This window comes from Ammodytes marinus (assembly GCF_949987685.1).
Source record: "Ammodytes marinus genome assembly, chromosome: 11".
NCBI classification, from domain to species: Eukaryota; Metazoa; Chordata; class Actinopteri; order Uranoscopiformes; family Ammodytidae; genus Ammodytes; species Ammodytes marinus.
The window spans coordinates 19798946-19823668 of NC_137215.1; the positions used below are offsets into that span (position 1 = coordinate 19798946).

At 40.5% G+C, this 24723-nt stretch overlaps 2 protein-coding genes across 2 annotated transcripts; one reads left to right on the forward strand and one right to left on the reverse strand.

Moving 5' to 3' along the window:
• Position 1: 1 nt before the first annotated feature.
• Positions 2-11257, reverse strand: capn1a (calpain 1, (mu/I) large subunit a). Its single transcript, XM_080036961.1, has 22 exons — positions 11143-11257; positions 8778-9024; positions 7764-7833; positions 7542-7660; positions 7316-7449; positions 7022-7190; positions 6816-6899; positions 6630-6715; positions 4777-4851; positions 3975-4135; positions 3153-3322; positions 3005-3016; positions 2636-2847; positions 2502-2541; positions 2291-2356; positions 2025-2082; positions 1744-1808; positions 1525-1593; positions 1342-1420; positions 1124-1237; positions 981-1039; positions 2-897 (listed from the first exon to the last, which is right to left on the reverse strand). The coding sequence occupies exons 2-22, from the start codon at positions 9021-9023 to the stop codon at positions 871-873; spliced, it is 2115 nt and encodes a 704-aa protein (XP_079893087.1). The 5' UTR covers position 9024; positions 11143-11257; the 3' UTR covers positions 2-870.
• A 4842-nt stretch (positions 11258-16099) lies between these two features.
• Positions 16100-24476, forward strand: capn8 (calpain 8). Its single transcript, XM_080037006.1, has 20 exons — positions 16100-16411; positions 17380-17449; positions 17634-17752; positions 18212-18345; positions 18467-18635; positions 18751-18834; positions 18923-19008; positions 19096-19170; positions 19259-19419; positions 20039-20208; positions 20674-20885; positions 22180-22216; positions 22416-22481; positions 22594-22651; positions 22745-22809; positions 22947-23015; positions 23110-23188; positions 23829-23945; positions 24054-24112; positions 24197-24476. Exons 1-20 carry the CDS (start codon positions 16175-16177, stop codon positions 24218-24220), a joined length of 2091 nt encoding a protein of 696 aa, XP_079893132.1. The 5' UTR covers positions 16100-16174; the 3' UTR covers positions 24221-24476.
• The last annotated feature ends 247 nt before the right edge of the window (positions 24477-24723 follow it).

A 24723-nucleotide genomic window follows, 5' to 3' on the forward strand; every position in this document is an offset into this window, starting at 1 on the left:
CATACCTGGCACATCTTTAATAGCTGTTTATAACATTGCAGTGTTGTGTATAAGGCATTCAGCATCATGTGATCCCTGTCAATGTCCATAGAGTAGACTGATGTACAGCATATCTCTATGTGAGGTGAGTTCACTAGCAGCTCCCTTGAACTAAAGTCTCAGTGCAAAACAAAAACAATCAAGTAAAACATAACAAAGCCGCTTGACTTCATCTAAAGGAAAATATTGGTTTTCTATCTATAAACAGGCTAAAGTTTATCAAAAGTACATACAATAAAAACTCATTGTCATTATATCAGTTCTATAGTGCCATCTACAGGTTCAAGAATGAATTTGACTATTCAACACTGAGGTGATAATTTCCTTTTAGGTTCTAAAATCAGGAGAAAAGAAGTGCAGAATGATAAAGAGCAACTGTAAGACTTCAGCTTTTAAAGCTCTAAAGTAACAGTCCGCTTCAGTTTCTTCATATATCCTAAGTGTTTCTTTAGCAAATAAGCTTTTAGTGAATGTATTGTTAGTTAATCAGGTGACATTCAAACCGACAGCAAAACCTAAATGTGGAAGTAAAAAATCAATTAATATTACAGCTAGTGATTATGTCATGCACAACTCATGCTGTTTTTTCTTTTTACATACTGTATATGTGGCACAGGGACTGCTTCATGCTGTAGGTTTGCATAGTTTATACGATTTGGCTGGGAGATAAGTGGCTTGGTTTTCAGTCAGGTCTTTTGCTAGGTGAGGTGGGATGTGTTAAAGCATCAACGGGTCACTGAGGCGGAGATGTCTTCGGGGCTCCAGCTTCACGGCAGTCTGCAGGCTCTGACCCTTTTCTTTTCACCCTTCCTCCAGTACAGGCGGTCCTCTTCAACCACACATTGTTAGGTAAAGCCACTGTCAATATGAGAAGTTATGTTAGAATCTGAGTAAAATATTGACAAAATCTACTGGGATGTCCCTTTTTTAACAGAACATACCTCTGAGATATTCATCTCAGCCACCCCCGATCCGTCCTGGTCGTACTGCTTAAAAGACCCTGTTGAAGAACACAAGAGTTTTCACTATGTTAATGGTCCGCAAACATACAACGTTGAATAACATGTATTACAAGGATACTCACTAAACATGGCTTCGAGTTTGACCAAGCAGCAGATGAAGTTGTCAAAGTCAACCATCTCGTTCTCTGCATACCGGGCCACCAGAGTCTGGTTCAGTCTGTTATTCAGTTTAAAACCTACACAGGAAGAGAATTAAAGAAACAAAAGGGTCACAGTTATCATGCTCTATGTGTGTGTGCTGTATATATTTGTGGCAAGTGATAATCAAAAGGCATTATACCTGCTGCCTCCACGGCAAGACGCATCTCGTATGAGCTCATGGACCCTGATTTGTCAAGGTCAAAATTTCTATAAATGCCCTGAGGAATGGTGACAGAGATGTAAGTAGAAATACAGAGTCTTGGGAATAAACATTTTGTATAATGTTTGATTGACATTATTATTAGTTCTACTTAATTCTCACCAGCCACTTTCGGATCTTGTTCCAGAGGATCTGAAACTCCACCATCCCTAAACGGGCGCTGCCATCTTTCTGGTGAACACTGTGTCAAGGGGTAAAAACTCCACAGATACAGACAATCGCTAGCATGCAAACGTTTTTTTTTTCTGTTGGTTTTGTTTCTAATAAAATCGAAATAATTAATTTTCCAATCCATTCGGTGCTAATAACTAAAGAGGATACATCCATCAAGTTGACCATGGTCCTGCATGATTCCATACCGAAGCCGTCAGTCTGCAGATCTTTGTCTGAAATGGCAACAACAACAAATAACTAATCTGAAACAGTATGGCCAACGAACACACAGTTACGCAGAAGCTTTGTCAGAGAGGAAGTCCTCAAAATAAATTGTGTGGACACTACAGTGGGATCTGATAAAGTAGCGTGAGATGTATCGCTAATGTGTTAACTTTCCGCTACTGTGGCTATGGATTTTTAGCTAAAAATAAAAACAGAAAACTCACGCCGGGTGACGACTCTGTTTAGAATGGTCCTGAGCTCGTGAACAGAAATCTCCATGTCCTGCAAAGGCACAGGACCAGGAAAAGGGAAAAGATCATTCTTTAGTTCAAGTAAGGCCAAAGCGGATACATTTTTCAATCATTTTAGCTTTAGATATGATCAGAAATATTACAATAACACCACTGACATGAAAATATCAAACTATTTATGTAGTGTTAGAAAGTACAAATGGATACAAAGATTCCAAAACGTGAGCTATTGGTGTTACCTCCCCTGCTAGCTGCGCAAACATGGACTTGAAAGAGTCATCAATGTCGTCTTCAGTTACTTCATCCTGTAGCGAACCAAAATAAATAAACAGGCCAAAATAATCGGTCTATGATCAGATCAATACTTATTTCCTGCTTCTCATTTAAAGTTGTATGTATCATGTTTCATTTTCTTGTTTCGTCCGGGTTGAGTCAAGAGAGTATACGTACGTCATCTTCTAATTCGGCAGAGACTTCATCATCCAGTTCTCTGCAAATGGACAAGAAAAAAACGTATAAGCTCGAGATTCACATTTCTACACCTTACAAATACACATTCGAGTTGCATTACAAATGACACATACTCGGTTTCCTGCTGCTTCTCGGTGAAGACTCGGAGGACAAAGTCGGCCTCCTTGCTGGGCTCAAAGGTGGAGGGGACGATGAGGTATTCTCCCGGGGGCAGACGCAGCCGCGTGCTCACCTCTCGCAGGTTTATGAAGGTCTCCGAGCGAGCGCACGATGTATGGCTCAGGAAGAAGTTTTTCTTCAAATGAACATTCTGGCAGCCTCTGAACTAAGGGGCAGTAGGAATAAATACGCGGGTTGAGTTGTTTTGCATGTTTTTAGGTCAACCATTTCATAAAGTACAACACAGTTATGTTTTGAATATAATCCCCAAACTTGGTCATATAAGATGAATAAAGAGCGGTAGTAATTGATCCTCCGTTTACCTCTTCTGGAATCTGCACAAAGGAAGAGAAGGGGGGGAAAAAATGTATACATGAGCCAAGGCAAAATTTAAAAAAATAATGTGATGAAAATATGTGAATTACTCCTGAACTAAATAGACAGTACCCAACTTTTCATCTTTGTTCTCACCTCATAGAGAGCAAAGCCAATGGTGTGCATGTCCTGGCCCTGGCGCCGATACCTGCGACGGTCCTTCTGCATGAGAGCAACTAAGAAACTGCACGCCACCTCGTCGTCCTCCGGGTCATCGTCCTCCTCCAGCAGTGTGATCTTATACTGAGGGTTGATCCAATACGTGTCTGCACAGATAGTGTATTTGTGATTATTTTTAATCTGGACTATCATATACACTCACCGGCCACTTTATAAATTACACCTTGCCGGGTTGGACTAACTTTGGCCTTCAGAACTGCCTTAATTCTTCGTTTTGGGCTTTCAGAGATGGTATTCTGCCTACCTTGGTTGTAACAAGTGGTTATTTGAGTTACTGTTGCCTTTCTATCATCTCAAACCAGTCTGCCCATTCTCCTCTGACCTCTGACATCAACAAGGCATTTTCGTCCACACAACTGTCGCTCACTGGATATTTTCTCTTTGTAGGACCATTCTCTGGAAACCATAGAGATGGTTGTGCGTGAAAATCCCAGTAGATCAAGTTTATGAAATACTCAGAAACAACCTATAATACTGGCACCTACAACCATTCCACATTCAAAGTCACTAAAATCCTAGTTCTTCCACATTCTTATTCTCGGTTTGAACTTCAGCACGTTGTCCTGCCCAGGTCTACATGCCTAAATGCATTGAGATGCTGCCATGTGATTGGCTGATTAGTGGGTCCACAGTGTGTATGTGTTAACAAAACATTTAACAGGTGTACCTAATAAAGTGGTCGATGTGTATATGTCAGTGTGTTCACTTCTACATATGACCATGACCATCAGGACTCACTGGGATGGTTCCTGCAGCCTCCGGCGCTGCTGCCTCTCCTCCACGAGCCATAGAACTTCATGGTGTTCCAGTGGCTGAGGCTGTCCTCGCTCAGAGCGTCAGGACTCAGGTTACAGATCTCCAGCCGAGAAAACTGCCTTTTGAATTCACTGAAGGCCATCCTGCAAGATCCAAATAAAGGTTGAGGTCCGAAACATTCTGGGAAATGGGTTCCATTTGCGTCCCTGATAAGAAGATCGATACTACTCTACTACTGAGCTTAGCATAAAGACTGGACACAGCCAGCTAGCCTGCCGAAATCCACCTACCATCGCCTTAGTAATTAACTAATTGTTATTATCTTGTTCCCCCCTGCCCGAATAAAAAATATTTACATTTCAGTGTTGGTATTAATTTATGACAAAAGATATACGTGTTCTAATGTGAACTTTAGAGTTGCTGGTAGTCAGAATTGCTCTTCAAATCTTTTCAATCTTTATGCTAAGCTACGCTAACCATGTCCTGCATGTAGCGTAAAAGAGTATGTCACCGATTTAGCACTGCTTATACCATTGTTAGTTTGTTTGAATGACAGCACAACTCAATATGTTTTCTTTTTTTATTTCCACACTGGTTTTTTTTGTCAAAACCTGGGGCATACATTTCCCACAATGCAATTCATCCGCTGACAGTTCTGTCTGAGATTCACAGTAGTGGCTAATGTAGTCTTTTAAACTTGTATACATGCTGTGGAACTCCTCTGATGTAAATTTCCCCCCGAAATTGTCAAATTCAAACCACCTCACATTTTCCAAACACTTACCAAAACTCCCCGTCTTCCATCTTAAGATGCAGGTCATCTTGTTCAGAAGGGTCAATCTCATCCCATTCGGGGGAGCTACACAAGACCAGACAAACGGACGAGAATAAAACATCCAGTGTGAATTATAACCCTCATGAAAGAAAACATTAACCATGCAAGACCAGGGATGGGAATCTAGTCAGTACACAGGGACTTACAGTCATATGAAAAAGTTTGGGAACCCCTCTCAGCCGGCATTATAATTGACTCTGCTGTCACAAAAAAAATATAAAAGTGGTATGTCTTTAATTTACCAGGAACAGCTAAGTACTGGGATGTTTTCCAAACAGAGATTTTTTGAAAAGCAGTATTTGGTTTTATGAAATAAAATAAAATGTGAAAAACTGGCTGTGCAAAAATGTGGGTACCCTTGTGGTTTTGTTGATTTTAATGCCTGTAACAGCATGTAAAACTGATGACTTTAAACACAAAATTGGTTGGATTATGTTGTTAAGCCTTGAACCTCATAGAAATGTCTGTTTAATCATGAGAAAATGTATTTTAGGTGCCTAAATGCAAGTTGCACTTCTCTTTGACTCTCTGCTGAAGTGAGACAGAATGGGATCATCAAACAGCTCCCAAAAGATCTGAAAAACAAAGATTGTTCATTGTCATGGTTTAGGGGAAGGCTACAAGAAGCTTTCCCAAAGGTTTCAATTGTCAATTTCGACTGTAGGGAACGTTGTCAGGAAATGGAAGGACACAGGCACAGTGGCAGTTAAACCCAGGCATGGCAGACCAAGAAAAAAACAGGAGCGGCATAGGTGGAGGATTGTGAGAATGGTTGCACACAACCCACAGATCACCTCCAAATACCTGCAAGAACATCTGGCTGCAGATTGTGTATCTGTACATCGTTCAACAATTCAGCGGAATTTGCACCAAAACATCTGCTTTTTATAAAGACCAAATAACTTAATTTTTGTCTCATCAGTCCAAAGCATTTTCTTCCAATATGAATCTGGCTTGTCTAAATGAGCTTTTGCATACTCCATGCAACTGTATCTGTGGCGTGGGCGCAGAAAGGGCTTCCTTCTCATCACCTGGCCATACAGATGTTTTGGTGCAAATTGCACTGATTTGTTGAACCATGTACAGATACACAATCTGCAGCCAGATGTTCTTGCAGGTCTTTGGAGGTGATCTTTGGGTTGTGTGCAACCATTCTCACAATCCGCCGCATATGCCGCTCTTGTACTTTTCTTGGTCTGCTAGACCTGGGTTTAACTGCAACTGTGCCTGTGTCCTTCCATTCCCTGACAACGTTCCTTACAGTAGAAATTGACAATTGAAACCTTTGGGAAAGCTTCTTGTAGCCTTCCCCTAAACCATGATAATGAAGAATCTTTGTTTTTAAGATATTTTGGGAGCAGTTTTGATGGTCCCATTCTGTCTCACTTCAGCAGAGAGTCAAAGAGAAGTGCAACTTGCATTTAGGCACCTAAAATACATTTTCTCATGATTAAACAGACATTTCTATGAGGTTCAAGCCTTAACAACATAATCCAAGCAACTTTGTGTTTAAATTAATCAGTTTTACATGCTGTTACAGGCATTAAAATCAACAAAACCACAAGGGTACCCATATTTTTGCACAGCCAGTTTTTCACATTTTATTTTATTTCATACAACCAAATACTGCTTTTCAAAAAATCTTTGTTTGGAAAACATCCCAGTACTTAGCTGTTCCTGGTAAATTAAAGACATACCACTTTTATATATTTTTTTGTGAAAGCAGAGTCAATTATAATGCCGGCTGAGAGGGGTTCCCAAACTTTTTCATATGATTGTATATTATGCCTTGAATCACTTACTTGTCACTCCAGGCCCCAGTCCACTCCACCTGGCCCCAAGGGTTGCGGATTCTGATAAGGCGCTCCATGTTGCCGCGGAAGTCAACCTAAATAACGTACAGAGTGACAAGCAACTTATTAACTATCAACTATAAATAACACTCATAATAGTAACTGATTAAAGACAACACTCATTCACAGACTGACCTCCTTCAAGCCAGTGACTGAGTAGGCGTGGCCTTTCACAAGCTTCTTGAAAGTTACCGCCTCCATGTCAAAGGCACTGGTGATCTGTATTCAAATGAAAGTGCAATAAGAAATTAATAGGAGAGCTTTTATTTCGATTGGTTTCTCAAGATGGTGCAACATTGATCTGCGTGTCTTGGCGGTGTGCCAGCCAGTGGTGTGCTTACATCGATAGAGCAGCCCAGCAGAGATTCTCTCTCCAGAGCTTTGGCTATTATCCGATGCAGATCTCTGGGGGCTTTGCTGAGTTCGTACATCTCAGACACACCGCCGGTGAAGTCCTCAAAGCCCTCAGTGGTGCTTCCTCCAGACAGGGCCTCATAGGAGCCATTCAGTCTGAAAACACATTAGAAAGCAGGGGGGAAAAAGGCTTTAATTTTTTAATTGCAGCACTTCTGATTTGGGTTTCCTACTAAATACACTTGTATTAAATTATCCAAGCACGCTCTTTCAACACCTACTTGGAGTAAGCCTTTTCCAAGAGTGCACTCCAGAATTCATTGCCCTCAGCAGAATGGACAAACATCAGCTCCCCGTCTTTGACCGGCAATCGGTCGTCTATTACAACGTCTACCCATTCACCGAACTGCCAGAACTGCAACCCAGAGTGACAATCGATAAATCTGTCAATCTAAACTGCTTGCCTCACACACCTGATAGGAAGGGAGAAAGGTGATCTCAAAGTACCTGGAAATGGAATATTCCTGCATAGTCCTCTTGGAAGGACTGCCCGTGTGGGACCACCCGATGGAGAAGCCTCTCATTCAGGGTGAGGGAGCCGATGGCTGCCAAGAGCCAGCAGTCCCCTGCAAGTGACAAGAAGCATTTTAGTAACCTTTATGGGAATTCTGTCTTCCTAATATCTATTCAGGACAGATTTAACATCGAAAACATCATTAAGGGTCTCACCCAGCGCTCCCTGACAGATGTCCGTCCTGGTGGCACCGCCCACAATAAACTGAGGGTCATCAGTTATTTCCTGTGGGGAAATTACATGTCCGGGGGAAGAAAAATTAACTCAATCAAATTATCAGAATTCAGATTTATCAACAAAAACACTTCTTCACACACGTTCCCTAACCACTCCTATTCCTGCATGTGAGCTTCAACTTCCTGCATTTTTAATGAAGCACTGTAAACACATGTCGGGGCGAGGGAGTGGTCAGAGAATGCCATGCCAACAGCTGCAGTGGTCTGAGAAGTTTCCTGTCACTGCTTGTCCTATTCTGTCTGTGTGTAGAGACATGGAACGAGACAGTGTCACCGATACGTTTGTTGTTTATATGATATGTTTCTCTGTCGAGTTCCTGTCATCACCAGTGAGAGAATATACCACATGCCTGCTGTGAAAGACTAAATAAGAGGCAATGATGATTTAGTGAGGTGTTGCCTATAGCTTAAGTGTCTAGCTTTAGGTCTTCAAAACATTGCATCTGTAATCTTTGCATCGGGTTTATAAAAGGTTTATTTGTAAACTCGAGTCTTACTTAACACATCAAAAATAGCAATTCCATCCATCAGCTAGGAACCTGGTCTAAAATAGGAAAAATCAATACATGATATGAAATTGAGTCTCTCAATAAGCTTTTACAAAAATCTGATCTAGACCGACTGACAGAACTGTGTGGGCGTGACCGTATCAAATGGTCATCATTGTTTTTAGAGAACTGCCATGATTGGTTCAAAATACCTATTGTGTCATGAGAACCAGAGCCTTGCCCGCCATATCGAAACCAAATGTTTGTCAAATTTATCAACCTTTAAATGGCAATATATTTCATTTGGATTGATAACTATACCTAACTCTTTTCTGATGCTTACTATAATGCAACTGACTCGCCAAATGACATAGTTAGAATTGTTGAGTTGGGTTTACAGGGGTATTTAACAATATGCTCATCTCATCAATGTTGATTTTCTCACCGTGGGCCTCTTCCACTCTACATCTCTGGTTTTAGAGGAGTAGGGGGCGAGCTCCTTGAAGCCCAGCGATGGAGGCTCGGCGGGGAAACAGGGGTCTTCAAACAGGCAGCCAGACTCCAGGCATTCCTGCTTCAGAGCCTCATAGTCCTGGTTGGAGAAGGGTACGGCCTGGTCCTTGGAGCCCATGCCTTCTGCCCGCAGCCTGTTGGCCTGTATGGTCGCAGATATCCCTCCCACTGGATACATACTGGTGGTGCGAGATAAAATTATGGAGCCGGGTGGGTATGCACACAGATCAGGCTATAAATAGCAGCAAGCTAATCAGCGGCACGCTTGTGTCTATGGGTTACATCCATGGTTACAGCACAGCAATCTGGGGCGGGAGTGTGTTTTGGTAGAAGAATATAGGTTATAACAGTGTGATAATAATGTGCTGATTGGACTGAATATGCCTTTAACTAATTAGTCACTCTGACCCATCTTTGATTTGCCTTTAGCCTTAAGTAAATAAGCAACACAAAGCTGAATATAATATTACAAACTAAGAACAGCTGTGTGGTATTCTAATTATACATTTGTTTTGTGTTTTAAGTTTAGCAACCTATAGGCATTTTACAGTCTACAATTAAAAACCCCTAATGGGTATTTTATGAAGTGAAGCATTATTTTAAGACTCACTCCGACTACTTTTAGGGACGCAAAGTAATAAATAAAAGGAAGGATTCTGCATTTCTCCTCCTCTCCCAGACTGTGTGTAAAATGCTTTCATGACTTTCATGCTGGGAAATAAAAAACTGTATAATTGAGCAGTCAACTGAGTAAAAAATAAAAATGCACAAAGTCCAAGTAATAAACAAAAGATTTGGTCAGCTAAAGGCATATCCTCTAAATAGTCAAAATGTAGGTATTTTTCTAGAAATACCTGTTTAAACCGACCCAGGTTGATATATAAAGTAACTGTGCTTCTATGAAAACCTAAGTTAGAAACCAACATAGGCAAAAGCCCAGCAGGGAAATAATGGAGTAAATGGACATTCAGAAAGCATAAGCCATCAGTGAGAAATGTGAAACAAGATCCACCTTAAACACAGCAAACCTAGGAATAACAAAAAGCACTTTGAAATATGATACCTTTTCAGTATGGTCGTGCTGAGATGGGGGAGAACGAGACAAAAACAAAGAGAGAAAATGTCATTCACTGTGGGGTTTTTTCTTTAAAATATTGTATAAGGCCTTAAGTTGCAGAAGCATGTGCAGCTGTGTTAGGAATAGCAAGCCCTTAATGGCCTTTAGTTTTTAGGTCTTTTTCTCCTGTCAAGTCTCCATAGGGGGGCAAAATAGCTTCATTAGGAAACTTGGCTGTCTCCTCTCTGAATCAGTGCTGGAGAAAAAAACGGAAACAGGACAATCGTTTATAGCCTCTGCCCAAGCTCAAAAGGAATCCTAATGAGCTCAGTTCAGTAAACAGTCCCGGCATCGGAAGTGTAAGAATGGGAAAACTTGGATGGAGCCACAGTGTTGAGGAATAGGGAGACCTATGAGGGGAAAATGTTGAGAAATCCATAGAGAAAAAAACAAAAACGAATGTGTTGCGGTGCAGAAAAATAAGCTAATGGCTTTGGTTAGGAACAAATCTGCAGGCAAGGCCAGTGTTTGTAGGCGCAGCCCCCACCCATCCATACCAACCCAGGCTGAGGCCCCACATGCCAGTAGGGCTCTGCAGGAATTTCCCTCTGCTCTGTTAATCAACTAAACAAGAGGCTTCTGCTGGCTATTGACCAATGGGATATCTTTATTTCCCCCAACAATGGGCAGAGAATAAGCTGACCATAGCAGTCCTGGGATGAGGATGATATATGATGTCATCCAGTACAGGACTTCAACCTCAGCCATAACCTGACACAACCAACAGCCACTCTGTCAAAACACTGGGGTCCCCTCTACTTCAAATAATGCTGCACACTTGCTGGCTACTTTGTCAGTTAATAGGCCCGTTACTATGTGTGTTACAGTGAGTAGCATATGACAGCCTCAACATGTAATACAGGCTCAGACCGTTCACAGCACCTGTTCACAAGTACAAGCAAGCAGGCCTGTGATTGGATGTGCTCTGGCCTGCAGTCTGCTGCTTCAAAGCTTTCTATTCTATTTATTTTACAACACAACTGCGCAAGACGACGTAGCTCAATTCAATATGTGCGCGTTAATATAACAATTGCTTTTATTCAGTAGTTTAGCCAATAAAAACAACAAACAACCCGCGCGGTGGCCTACACTGCAATTTAACCGACGAAGAACCGTTAACTTCAAGATGGCTAAATCAACACACTCGTCGACATGAGACAAACAAGATATGTGCACTCACCACCGCTTTTAAAGGCCACTTAGAGCTCCTTCAAAGCAACACGGCCACTGATAATCGTGTAAATCTGAGAACTAAGAGAGGGGGACAGTCAGTGGTTTGGTTAGGTGGCCCGGTCCAGCCCTCTCCGCTGCGCTCGCGCACGCGCATACGTAGACAAACACACACGTTGCAGGAATGCCCAGCCGACTGCAGGGGGCGAGGCCACCGCTCACACTGGGCAGTATACTGTGTAGCCTTTGATAATAGCGTAGAGAAAAAAAAAAGACAATAACATTTAGAACTAAATCAGGGTGCAGGAAAACAGAAAAAACAAACAGCAATATGATTAGGATTTAACACTGTACAATGACAAATATATGACGCAAAAGCTTCAAAACTATGTAGCTTATGAGGTTGACAATAAATAGGCTACACGACTGAATAATATTGTACATTTAACTATTGCTATAATATAAGATGTTATTAGCTATCGTAGCTTTATGTCTTGTGCCATGTTATGTTTATGCACCATGCAGATTGGACCCTTTACATATAGGCTAAATACGCTATTGTATAGCCTGCCCTACACACATACAGTTAGCAACTGTGGAATTGTAGTTAATTCCAGGAAAAGGGTGTGTCAAGTCTGGATGAGAAAGTCACCATTAAACCTCGACTGTGCTTATATGAAGCAGGAGTAACACTGATAGAGCTTATCATTTCTGCTCAAAGTACAGGCTAATTAAAAAGTTTAAAAATCAGGAAACATTTTAGCCTACCTTCTAAAGTAACAAATGTATCAGGTAAAAAAGAAACTACTTTCTTCTTCAGTTCACTTACGTGTATAGGAAAACAAAAGTACTGAGAAATAGAAATATACTGTTGGCTTGGCAGGTCGATATATAAAATATGATCACTATAAAAGTTAATCATAAGCCCAAACATAATTGTCATCTGAGGGTGAAATGCAACTTTATGTATCACCTATTGATAACCCCTGAAAAGCTGAAGCAATTGTGAGTCAGAAAGCTAATGTGTAGCCACCAAGTCACCAGCCACCACATCGAATGAAAGCTGAAGAGAGGCAAACATTGCTGTGTATGTTCCTTTGAATCCTTTGTTTGGTTATAATGCAGCCAAGGATTTTATATGGTTCAGTTATGCTGTACAGTACTCAGTGCCGATATAAAGACGTGATAGAGGATTTAATATGATATTTGTTGAAAGCTTGAAAAGATTGTGTATTTTAGTCCCTACATTGGGCGCTTTAAGGTTTGTTTTATTGAACCAGAAGGAAAGTGTCACTCCTACTGCAAGATTATTGCAGATGACTGACATTTAAAGGCCCCTTTTTCATATAGGTCGGGTTTTAATTTTTTGGGGATGGGATTCTTCATGGCACTATTTTCAATCAAAGTTATATCAGTGGTTATTTCACATAAGGGATTTAGCTTTTCTCTTGAATTCTCTTTGCTCTTCTCACTTGTTTAAAGTGTGCAGGGATGAGTAAGAACAAGTGACTTGTTTATTTACTCATTCAATTGGAGGGCAATTTAACGTCGCTCTAATAAAATTTTATATTTACCGTGGATGAAATGACAAATGGAAAGGTGTTGCTTGTAGGGACAAACTAACAGATGGTGAAGGGTGTTTACTAGTGCTCTCATCTGTGTTGTAGACAAAACTGTTGGATGTTTACAGTGAAAACGAAAGGCTCTAAGAAAAACCTCTGTACCTGCTAAGGACCAAATGGCAGACAGCTAAAGTTAGCGACTAGCCTGTCAACATAATGGGGCATTTAGCTGATACAAAAATCAGTGGAGGAGACCAAAAATAGAGCAATAAAAGGAGAGTAAATATTTAACTTAAATTCAACGGGTTGAATGATGCTAATGTTGCTCTGAAAAATTGACTAAGTAAAAATATCAGCAGTTTAGATGAAAGGCAGTCAGCCAGGAATCTGGACGGGAGCATGTTTGTAGGCCAACATGAATGAATCAGTATGATATATTATTCAGCATCATAGCTAGGTATACGATGTCATATGACAGATGTCATATAACATGAAATCATCATGGATCACATAGCCCTTAGTTTCAGAAACAGCCACAGAGTGGAGCAGCAGCAGGTCCCTTGACATCTCTTGATGATGTTACTGAGGATATAAAGGGGAGAAGCCTATTCTAATGAATCATTTGTAACAGTGATAGAGGGGGATGGAGGTAAAGAGAGTGAGGGAAATGAAGATTGCTCGAGAGTGCTGAGAATGATGAGATGAGTTTAGAAACAGAATGGTGAGAAGGATGGTTTAACTTTAGACATTTTTAAAACTGCAATTTTCACACATTATCATAAGGTTTAAATATGTGATGAACAGTTATTTAGTAATGACAACCCTGATAACCACAGGCCCATATCATGTGTAGACGTACTGGTGTTAGATCAACTATTTGTAAAATAAAAGAAAATAAACAAATAATAAATAAACAAATAATACAAATCAAGAGTTGTGTGCTACACCCCTGTGTTCAAACATGCTGAATAGTGGCTGATGTTTTTTTATCTATTCAGAATTGATTGGAAATGTAGAATGTTGCATTCAAGATAACTTTAGCTTTGACTCAGTGAATCACAATGTGTAATGTCTATTACATAGGAGTATGTAGTGTTGTGGTTGTTGTTACTCCCTAATCCATATGGGGACATAACATGCATAATTCATTTGTATTGCCACATAGTAAACATAATGTGCCATGATATTACAGCCCAACACACATAAGTAGTGATCAGAATGTTAAGATTGCTAATGGCTAACACGGCAGTACAATGAACTATTCTAATAAAAGCGGCATGGCTTTTTATTGATACTTATTTGTCAAGCTACTGATAAGAAACTAATTTGTCATGATAAAAACGAACAAGTACACACAGCATTCACTAGTTTATGACCCACCCTCCCTCTAGCTTTCCACAATATTTAGTGAGATCTGGAGGAAGTGTGGGTGACCACATACATTTTATTTAAGAGGATACTACACCGTCACCCATAAAGTTGGAATACATTTTTTTTGACCTTCTCATGAAATGATTCTGACACTGGGATTTATTCTTGATAGATAGAATGTATATCTTCTCAAAACTTTATTGATATATCTCATCCAAACATATCACAGGGAATATTAAACCATAATTAACCTTTGCAACAAAATTAGGGGTATTGAACAATAGAAGGATTTTTTTTTAAATGTTTGCACCTTTGTCAATTGAACACAAAACACAAATGTGAGGGTATATAATGCATATATATCCAATACTAATATTTCAAATGGCACTAACTCACTTATATTGAGTATGGCCACCCCTACAGGCATTACAGCTTGGGCACTGGCGACATGTTGTCTTTATGGATGAGAGCCACCATATCCTTAACCGTATAGATGAAGTGGTTAGAACCTCTGTGTTGACTGCATCCAGGAAACCACTCCAGCAGGTGGCAGCTAAGTGATGGCCAATAGTCACTATATACTGAATATACTGTATATATAGAGAGTTTTAGGCAGTATTAGTAATGCCTCCCTGTTTTTAGTGTCTAATTCCATTCAGAGGAAACTTAAACAAGGGTGGATTCACTACCATCCACTACCCTTTATGCATATCCTTATTTGCCAGTGTGAGAGGTATGAGGCTCACATATGAATCATCCTCTTCTAAGACAAACAGTGTTGCATTCAACCGATGAAAACAGTAGCTCCCGACTAAACAAACTGATCACTGACTGATAGTTGTTTGATTAAGGAGCATCGTTGCTATACTTCATATAAAGGATGCAGTCAAAGAATAGAGTAAGATCAAACTTTGGCGCATAATGTAAAGGCTACAGAGCTAAATGCATGCAAACATCCCCCATGATCAGTGTTGTAATGTAATTAACTTCCCCTAATTCTTCTTGCTCGATTTAACAGTGGCATCAAATGCATTTCATGTATTTTAGCTTCCCTTTCACAACCAAATGACTTGTAATCCCTTCCCATTACTCTGTCGGAAAAAAACACATCAGCCTTTTCTTATATTTATATTTTATATTTATTGTTTAGCAAGTAAGTGTTATAGAATGCAAAATATTAAGATGAGATAAGATAAAACTTTATTTGTCTGTTTACATGGACATTTGTTATTTGTTATTTATCACATCCCCCTAATGACCAACAACATAAAAGAACATCTGGTAACACTTTACAATAAGGGTAAATTAATTAACTGATAGTTAATCCTCACTTAACACTATTAATGGTTAGTTAATGCTTATTAAGCATTAACTAATTGTTAATGTTGAGTTATTAACGGTTAGTTAACACTTGGTTAAACATTACATATGCTTAGTTAACTCATGATTAGTTAAACATTGTCTAGGCATAACTGTTAGTTAATGCTTAGTTAATTCTAATTATGCTTTACCTAAGTAGTTATTCATTGTTAGTTAATATACCCTTATTGTAAAGTGTTACCGAACGTCTGACATTAAACAATATCTGCCATGCTCAACAATATCAATATTATGTGCTCACCAACATGCACACACAAACACATGAATCCGGGTAGTTTCACAGTCTAAGAATTGAGGAAGTGTTTGGGAGATTTTGCATGACATGTGATGACTATGTTTCAGACAAAGTTTAATCAAGCATGTTGTTTGTTTGCTTGCTTCACTTTTGGTATGTGCCCATCAGGAGGTTAGAGAATATGAAGGCAGTGCATAGCCCACCACACAACTCCAAGTAAGGCAATGATGGTGGTGCTTTCAGTTGCCCTTATAGGCGTGTCCCTGTTTGTGTTTCGGCTGTGGCCACAGCAGCCATGTCACTGTTGTCTTCTCTATTTACCTCACCTGCCCATCCGAGGCCCCTCCCTGTCATCCCCCCTGGCAACTATATACAGGCTTGGACAAAGACACGTCTGGCTTGTGTTCAGTTGTGGAAGATAAAACCAACCCTGCTCACAAAGAAAGGGAACTGACTATCCAGGGAGCCTAGGTAGATATACTTCAGAGGTGAGAATGACATCCACAGCAGGTCGGCTGGCCCATGAGCAGAAGAGACTGAAAGGCATTGGCACCAACCAGCACGCAGTCAAGTTCTCCCGGCAGGACTATGAGACTTTACGCCAGCAGTGTCTGAAGAGTGGACGACTGTTTGAGGACTCCTGCTTCCCAGCTGAGCGCAAGTCACTGGGCTACAATGAGCTGGGACCATACTCATCCAAGACCAGGGACATTGTTTGGAAAAGGCCAACGGTAAGAAGCCAATGAAACACACAGCCGTGAAAACAAAGTGAGGTATTCCCCCAAAAACTGTAGTATCAGGGAAAATAAGTTTGTTGAAGATAGAAGTTACATTCACATTAGGAATAATAAAAAGTGGTCAGGGAAGTTTTCAATACTACACAGTAGTCTGAAAGGCTTTGTTCTGCTTTGTTCTGAGCTTGTTCTCTTTGTGGTTAGGATGAAATGAAGCTGATTTGAATATCAAAGTTCAAAAACCTGTCTACTGTGGAAGCCAATTTTATATTGATTAGTTTAATTCTACTCTTGTCTCTACATTCATTATTTGATCATTGTATGAAGTGTATTTCCTCTCATCTTGACTATTGATGTATCTTGTCTGGAGTTTCTATTGTAATTAAATCAGTCTGATTGGGCTGACACCCTAGGTGTGAGCCATCCTGGAAGCTCCCAGATTCAGATTAGCATTGATGTAATCAAGAACCAAACGTGATTGTTCCATTGTTAATCTACCTATCTGACCATGTCAACCATTCTGTATAAAGCAGCTCATTTTCTGTGTACAACTCAGTCTATACCCTGGCATTGCTCTGAGCAGGATGCTATAGTATTTTCTCCATGCATAAATGCTGACCATAATCATCTGTATTGTATTTTGGAACTAAGTAAAGATTGTTTTCATATTGGAATAGTGAAGTTTTCTTCAACAAAAAACTTCTTCCACACTGCCATGACAAACAAAAGCAGCTGCAAGGTTTTGTCTTTGAGCACAAAAGAAAAATCATTTTGGAGCTTCCAATTGCTGCAAAGAAAGTGTTGGATAAAAGCAATACTGCTTTACATTGGTGAATTCAAATTCACTGAAAAGTATTTCCTTTTACCATCTCAGCGGTGTGATAGTGGACAATCAGAGGAAATGTTTGTCAAAGCTATTCTTAAATTTTCATTGTTAAAGTGATTGTGTGTGTTGCTCTTCATAGGAACTGTGCCCTAACCCAAAGTTCATTGTTGGCGGAGCCACAAGGACGGACATTTGCCAAGGAATTCTGGGTAAGTGAGGGAAAAGAGGACAAGTATTGGGGTGCAGGTTTTTAGATGGGAACCACAAGCATCACTAATATCTAAGGTCTCCACCCATTAAGCTTGAAAGAGGGAATTATCACAGAGGGGGGTTTGTTGGCATGTTGCTGCGCTGTGGTGAATCACAGAGCCTGTATCTGCTCTTATTGTGTAGGTGACTGCTGGCTCCTGGCTGCAATAGCCTCTCTGACTCTAGACCAGCGGATCCTGGCTCGTGTGGTGCCCACTGGACAGAGTTTCACCGAAGGTTATGCCGGGATATTCCACTTCCAGGTCAGACAGGGGTCTTTTTTCATCCGACCACTGACCCTGTTTTAAAAATACCTAATAGATCAGTAAAAAAGGAACAAGATACATACAGTGGGTAGTCAACATATATAAAATAAAACAATCTTAATCTTGTCTTAAGACATTCAAAATAATGACAAATAAAGTAAATAAAGTTTCCTGATGGTTATGGCGCAGTCCAATGTACTAAGAAGTTAAGTTCTGGGTTCCATCCAACTACCGCCACCTTTAGCTAAAAGCTATCAAACTATAATCTATACATTTTGTTTTATTTTGTATTTTGTTCTGTAAATGTCCATTGATACGTTATTTGTACATATCACCACTGTCCAATGTCCACTAATATATTCTGGTCCATTTCAATCAATTGATTCAACAACACCATGAGTGAGGCCCGAAACATGTCCTAACTTAAGCTCACTGACGAGAATATTTCCGTCTCAGTTCTGGCAGTTTGGTGAATGGATGGATGTGGTGGTCGACGACCGTTTACCCACCAGAGATGGAAAGCTGCTGTTTGTGCACTCGGCTGAGGGCTCAGAGTTTTGGAGCGCGCTGCTGGAGAAGGCCTATGCCAAGTAAGGATTTGTTCCCCTTGTATCTTGTATACATCAAAACGTCAATGCATTAAAAAAGAATACAAAATAATTACAATATGATAGTGGCTCTACTATATTTCCACCCTGCTATGCCTGACAGGATACATGGCTGCTATGAAGCCCTATCAGGAGGGAACACTATAGAGGGTTTTGAGGATTTCACTGGAGGAATTGCAGAAGTGTACACCTTAGACAAGGCCCCACCAAATCTCTTCCAAATCATGCAGAAGGCCCACAGACTTGGCTCACTGCTGGGTTGCTCAATAGAGGTAATCCTTATTTTCATAATGATTTGCATGACCGATCTGCCACAGACAAACACACCAACAGTAGTGCCTTCCCATGATGTCGTCAGATTAACTTGGTTGCTCTTGGTGCCTTCAGATCACCAGTGCCTATGAGTCAGAGGCAGTGACAGCCCTCAAGCTTGTCAAAGGACATGCATATTCAGTCACGGGTGCAGAAGAGGTAATGCAATTTATCTAAACTGCCAACATTTTAGTCTTTTTACTGCATTAAAACATTACACTGCCCACTGTCGGTCTCTCTCTCCCAGGTTAATTTTCAAGGCAAGCCGGTTCAACTGGTCCGCGTCCGCAACCCGTGGGGTCGGGTGGAATGGACAGGCTCATGGAGTGATGGGTAAAATATTAGGTGCTTAATCCAGCAACCGTTATTATTACTTCCAGGATTTTTTCCTGAAGTCCTGCTTTTTCTCTTCACAATTAGATCCAGCGAATGGGACTACATTAGTACAGATGAGAAGTCAAAGTTGAACCATGTGGCGGATGATGGAGAGTTCTGGTAAATCCACTTGTCTTTAGCCCTTCATTTACATTTCAGTAAAGGCCCTATACTGTATGTTTGATATATCATGTGTTCCCCTCTTTAGGATGTCCTTTGAAGACTTCATGAGGCAGTTCTCCAAGCTGGAGATCTGTAACCTGACCCCAGACACGCTCACTAGTGACGATGTGGGCCACTGGAACCACTACCAGTTTGAAGGGATGTGGAGGGTCGGCTCCACAGCTGGCGGCTGCCGCAATCACTCAGGTGAATGAGGAGCCCAGTGTATGTCCGAAGTAAGGAGTTACTGCTAGGGCGGCTGTGACAGGAATAGACTTGTTCTCTTCCTGCGGTTATCACTCAACATATCATTGCGGTACTGCTGTTATCTTTAATTAATATGACTCAACATTGCTTGCTCCATACAAAATCAATCAGAAGTTTTTTCAACTTGAACTTTATAGAAATGTTTTATACGTCATCTTTGAATATTACAAGTATGAAGCCCTAGGAATAGGCTAATTGTTATTACAATAAAATTGGAATTCAGTCCATCATTTGTAATGGACTGTCCCTACTGTGTTTCAACTTGCATGATAGGGCGCAGTTGAAATGGAGAGTGAATTAGCCTAACAAATACTTAAAATATATGCTAATGAAAGGCAGTATATGACACATACTATTTTTAAATGTGCACATTGCATAGAAACCTTTTACAAAATGGAACAATCATTAGTAAAAAAAACAACGGTGTTCGCGGTTTTAACACCATACCGCGGTTAAGTTATATAACCACAGTATCATGGTATTGTGATTATTGTCACAGCCCTATAGTTACTGCTACACTGCTTCATGTCAAGACTTTTTTTTTTTTTTTGTATTTCAGCCACATTCACATCCAACCCTCAGTTTGTGGTGCGTCTGGAGGACGTGGATGATGACCCTCTGGATGGGGAGGATGGCTGCACCTTCCTGGTGGGGCTGATGCAAAAGGATGGACGACGGAACATGAGGCTCGACCGCAAGCTGGAGCCCATTGGCTTTGCCATTTATGAGGTGTCTCAGAAGAAACAAGAATAGCGACTCTGTTATAATGACTCTTTTGCCACGTGTAATGTCTGATTTTCTAAAATACTTTGTCTGTTTACTTTTGACAGGTCCCAGATCAGGTCTGTATTTGCACTGTTACATACATTTAGTTTAGTTTAGTTAAACAATATAAAAACACAGTGATAAAAACATAAACAGTAGGCTACATGTGTGGATGAGGCGGAAACCTGTACAGGCTTAGTATGAAAAACACACCTATAATATAACATTTGAATTAAAAAAAAACACAAATACAAAATGATCATAAAAATCCGTTTAAATTTGTTACAAAATAATCAAAGTGCAGGGTCTATACATATCTGGAGTACAACATCTATCCCAAGTGTTGCTTCATTGCATTGTGAATCTCTGTCCTATACAGCCGTCTGACACATTCCAATAATAAATTGCTTTGCTCACTCAAACGGTCAGCTCAAAGGCCGCAGCAATGTTCACCTGGGTCCAGATATCCTTCTGCGACAGAGACACGTGGGAATGAGCAGCACCTTCATCAACACGCGGGAGGTGAGCGACCGCTTCAGACTGCCTCCGGGAGAATACGCCATCGTTCCCTCCACCTTCCATCCTCACAAGAGTGGCAGCTTCCTTCTCAGGGTGTTCTCAGAGAAACAAGCTACAACCAGGTAACTGTGTTAATACAGCAACATACAGCCGGCCCCGGACTGACTGAGCTTATAACGCCATCTAGTGGACCAAGCTCTTTCTTGGGTCACAGAATAGTCCTTAAAGGGATAGTTCAGTAATTTTGGAGATGGGTGGGTTGGGGTAGGCCTACGTAGGCCTATGCATAGTTAGTTTTTTTTACCTTATGGGGATGGTGGTCAGCACAGTCATTTTATGGAGTTTATAGGGGAGATGTCCCTGTAGCAGAAGTTGTATTGTTGCAGAGGGGGCCAGAAGACAACACGTTTTTTCAAATTAAAGGTGCTGTAAGCGGAATGGTTCTTTTAGCTAACTTCCTGTCAGTTACTGCAGTTAGCGTCCCCTCGCTCGTCCCTACGTCACCACATTACTGCACTGCGGTCTTCAAGCAGCGAGTTATCTAGCATCATCTCAGATCCATAAGTGAGATAAAACATGATAAAAACCATCAAAACAGACATTGGGAAGGATTTTTACCTGCTCCGCCATTGTAGGCGCATAAACATTCACCCATCTGTCGCTCTGGCGTGCACCGGCAGTGAGACCATGAGTGAGACGGGTGTCGGTTTGTAGCGTTCTCTCTTGTGATTGGATATAAATTTCGGGATCCTCCGATAAGTTTATTTGCCGATTACATGCAGAGCAGCTGACTGAGAGATCGGCTTTGTGAAACGCGCACATTATGTAAGTGATCACTGTATGAATAAAGAGCGATTAAACACTTATATTAACATAAATAAACCGCTTACGTGACCTTTAAAACCTAAGTAATCTTTCAATTGTCTGCTAAACTGATTTTTTTCCCACAGCTTTGGTTTGCCACCAGACAGCCGTTTATTTGTCTATCACTCCTCCAATAAGCTGCTCGACTCTGCGGATTATTCAAGAGACACAAGAAAACAAAAACAAACAGCTGTCTGGCGGCAAACTAAAGCCGTGGAAAAAATCTCAGTTTAGTGTACAATTGAACGGATATTTATGTTTTGAGTTAGCATTTATATATGTGGAGAGAAAACGTTTTTCTTCTGGCCCCCTCTGCAACACTACAATGCTGACTTCTGATACAGCGAAATCTCCCCTCAACTCCTTAAAATGACTGGCCTGACCGCCAGCTCCATAAGATAACAGAATAACTATGGCTAAGTAGCCCATACAACCCCACTTCAAAAATACTGAACTATCCCTTTAATGCAGCATCAAAACCTGACTGTTATGACCTCACGTGCCATTAGAGTGTGCTCAAGCTGTGCATTTTCATTTTTTATAATTTTTTAGTGCACTGGAGGAGGACATTGACGCCCAAATAGAGGAGGTAAGATTATCCACAGAATGGTAAGCTGCCATTATGTGCATAAGCATGTGAAATGCTAAGTCGTCTTTTGATTCCTACATAATTGAAGGAAGATGTGTCACATTCACATTTTAAATGCTTCTAGCTTAATGCATAACATACTGAGCTGTATGCTAAATTCAACATTCATTGTTATATGGTATCTGTCTTTCTCTCACAGGAGGAGGTTTCTGAGAGTGATGTGGATCCTCATTTTAAGAGCCTATTCAAACAGGTTGCTGGCAATGTAGGTAGAGCAGCAAATACTGTACATCAAATAGCAACTAAAAAGCATAAGCAGCTCCAAACCTTGACCCTCAAATGTATGTCATACATTGATGATACATTTTTCCGAACAGGACATGGAGGTATCTGTGTTCGAACTGGTTAAAATTTTGAACAACGTTACCTCTCAAAGTAAGTACATACATTATATTGATGCATAGAGTTTGTCTTTATTTCTCACTGACTAAAGAGTTGAGCGTGCTACATTGTGCCACTTTGATGCAGGGTCTGAACTCAAGACAGATGGCTTCAGTGTCCAGACAGGTCGCCTGATTGTCAGTCTGCTGGACGTATCCTCTTTTTAAAAATAATGAAATGTTGTTGTCCTCCCACAGCTGATGTTTCAAAACTCAACTTTACATGTATATTAGTAATCAATGATATGAAAATTCAAAGGTTGTCCAGGATGAGCCTTAACATTGTCCAGAAAGATGAAAGTGACAAGTTGGGCCTGGTGGAGTTCCACTTGCTTTGGACGAAAATCCAGAAGTACTTCGTAAGTTTGTGATTTATTGAGTGTTGGTCAGGTACAGGAAAAACAGCCATCTGTGTCTGTTAATGCAAAACACGTGGGTGTCTGGTCGGTATAGGAGATCTTCAAGAATCATGACACGGACAACTCTGGCACCATGAGCTCCCACGAGATGAGAGGTGCCGCCTCTGAAGCAGGTAACAAACGGCATCACGTGAGGAATACCACACTGTCAAATCCTCCATCTATCCTCATTACTATAAAGCCCTTTATGTAATGCTGAAACAAATGGCTGTCAAATACGTCATCATTTATATGTGATCTGCAAAACTACAGTAACTTCCTCTGCTGCATTTGTCCCTTTGGCAAAATTCCCTCACTATAATATACAGAACTGCCTAAAGTACTGATTACTGTAAAATGAGCCATTTAGATATACTGCCCACAGACTTTAGATATATTTAAACAGAGGATGCCACAGTAGTTGACATACAGGTTTAACAAGTTATGAGACACCCACTGGAAGGTGTAGACATGACTATTCTCTCTCTCTGTGTGTGTGTGTGTGTGTGTGTGTGTGTGTGTGTGTGTGTGTGTGTGTGTGTGTGTGTGTGTGTGTGTGTGTGTGTGTTTGTGTCCACTGGACGAGCCAGTTGGAGGACTTCCTCCCTGCACATTTCCTTCATGTAATTCTTTCCCCACAGGAACAAAACAAGCATGGGCGAGGCTGTGTAACATAGCACTTTACTATCATCATTTGGCTAGTAATAACTGGAACCTAATTATTAGAAATAATCCACATCTATGAAACTTACCCTGCATATTTTTCATCCACAGGTTTCCATGTCAACAGCCCTGTGCTGCAGGCCATCGTCAGCCGTTACGCTGATGCTCGATATGCCATTGATTTTGACAGTTTCGTAGGCTGTCTCATTAAAGTGGAAATGCTCTTCAGTGAGTGTCAGGAAACACAAACATATCACTCCAGTATATCTCACATTGATCTGTATGAGTTGTGGCACGTTTACATTACCTTTATTTTTGTTTTTGTCTTTCAATCAGAAATGTTTAAGGCTCTGGAAAGAGATGACTCTGGGAAAATTGAGCTTGATATGCAACAGGTGTGTGAGAGAATTGCACTACAGCTCTGTCAGCAGTTTTTAGTCTTGACAGCTTGCTGTATTATTGTTTATTTCCTCTTACAGTGGCTGTGTCTGGCGATGAACTAACTCTGGGGACAAGACAAGCAAGGACCCCTTTGTGATATCAGCCGAAAGAGGATGTTTAATCGAATCTCAAAAAACTTGACCAGTAAAAAAGACATTTAATTTAAACTTTGTATGTTCCAAACACATAAGGCTATAATGCCTTCATTTGATGTGATTATGTGATGTATTTGATGAACATAAACACGTGAATTAGCATATTTTTTCTAAATTATGGGAGATGTCTTTTTTTCCCCCTGTGGGAAAACATTTGTATTATTAGTTGGTGTTTTTGCTCTTTTAACTGTTGCAAAACTTTTGAAAAATTATAGAAAATAAAAAATAAATCATGGTCTCCGTTTACTATCATTATTTATGAAGTCTTAAACGGATCACACATCTTTAACGGTTAAAATAGCCTTAGATATGTCAGATGCATTAATCACATATTCTCTGCTTCTATTTGTTTTTACCGTGTATGATCAGTGGTAAGATATTATGAATGCAGTTACAGTAACTATAGTGTA

What these genes read in the sequence shown, in the direction of transcription:
- capn1a (XM_080036961.1), bottom strand. Translation starts at nt 9,023, where the DNA reads ATGTATCCAGTGGGAGGGATATCTGCGACCATACAGGCCAACAGGCTG. An exon ending in CATCTGTCAGGGAGCGCTGG is followed by an intron (nt 7,661 to 7,763) that starts GTGAGACCCTTA and finishes TGTCACTTGCAG; the next exon opens with GGGACTGCTGGCTCTTGGCA. An exon ending in TGCTGGGCTGCTCTATCGAT is followed by an intron (nt 6,900 to 7,021) that starts GTAAGCACACCA and finishes ATTTGAATACAG; the next exon opens with ATCACCAGTGCCTTTGACAT.
- capn8 (XM_080037006.1), top strand. Translation starts at nt 16,175, where the DNA reads ATGACATCCACAGCAGGTCGGCTGGCCCATGAGCAGAAGAGACTGAAA. An exon ending in TCAAACAGGTTGCTGGCAAT is followed by an intron (nt 22,482 to 22,593) that starts GTAGGTAGAGCA and finishes TTTTCCGAACAG; the next exon opens with GACATGGAGGTATCTGTGTT. An exon ending in AGGTGCCGCCTCTGAAGCAG is followed by an intron (nt 23,189 to 23,828) that starts GTAACAAACGGC and finishes TTTCATCCACAG; the next exon opens with GTTTCCATGTCAACAGCCCT.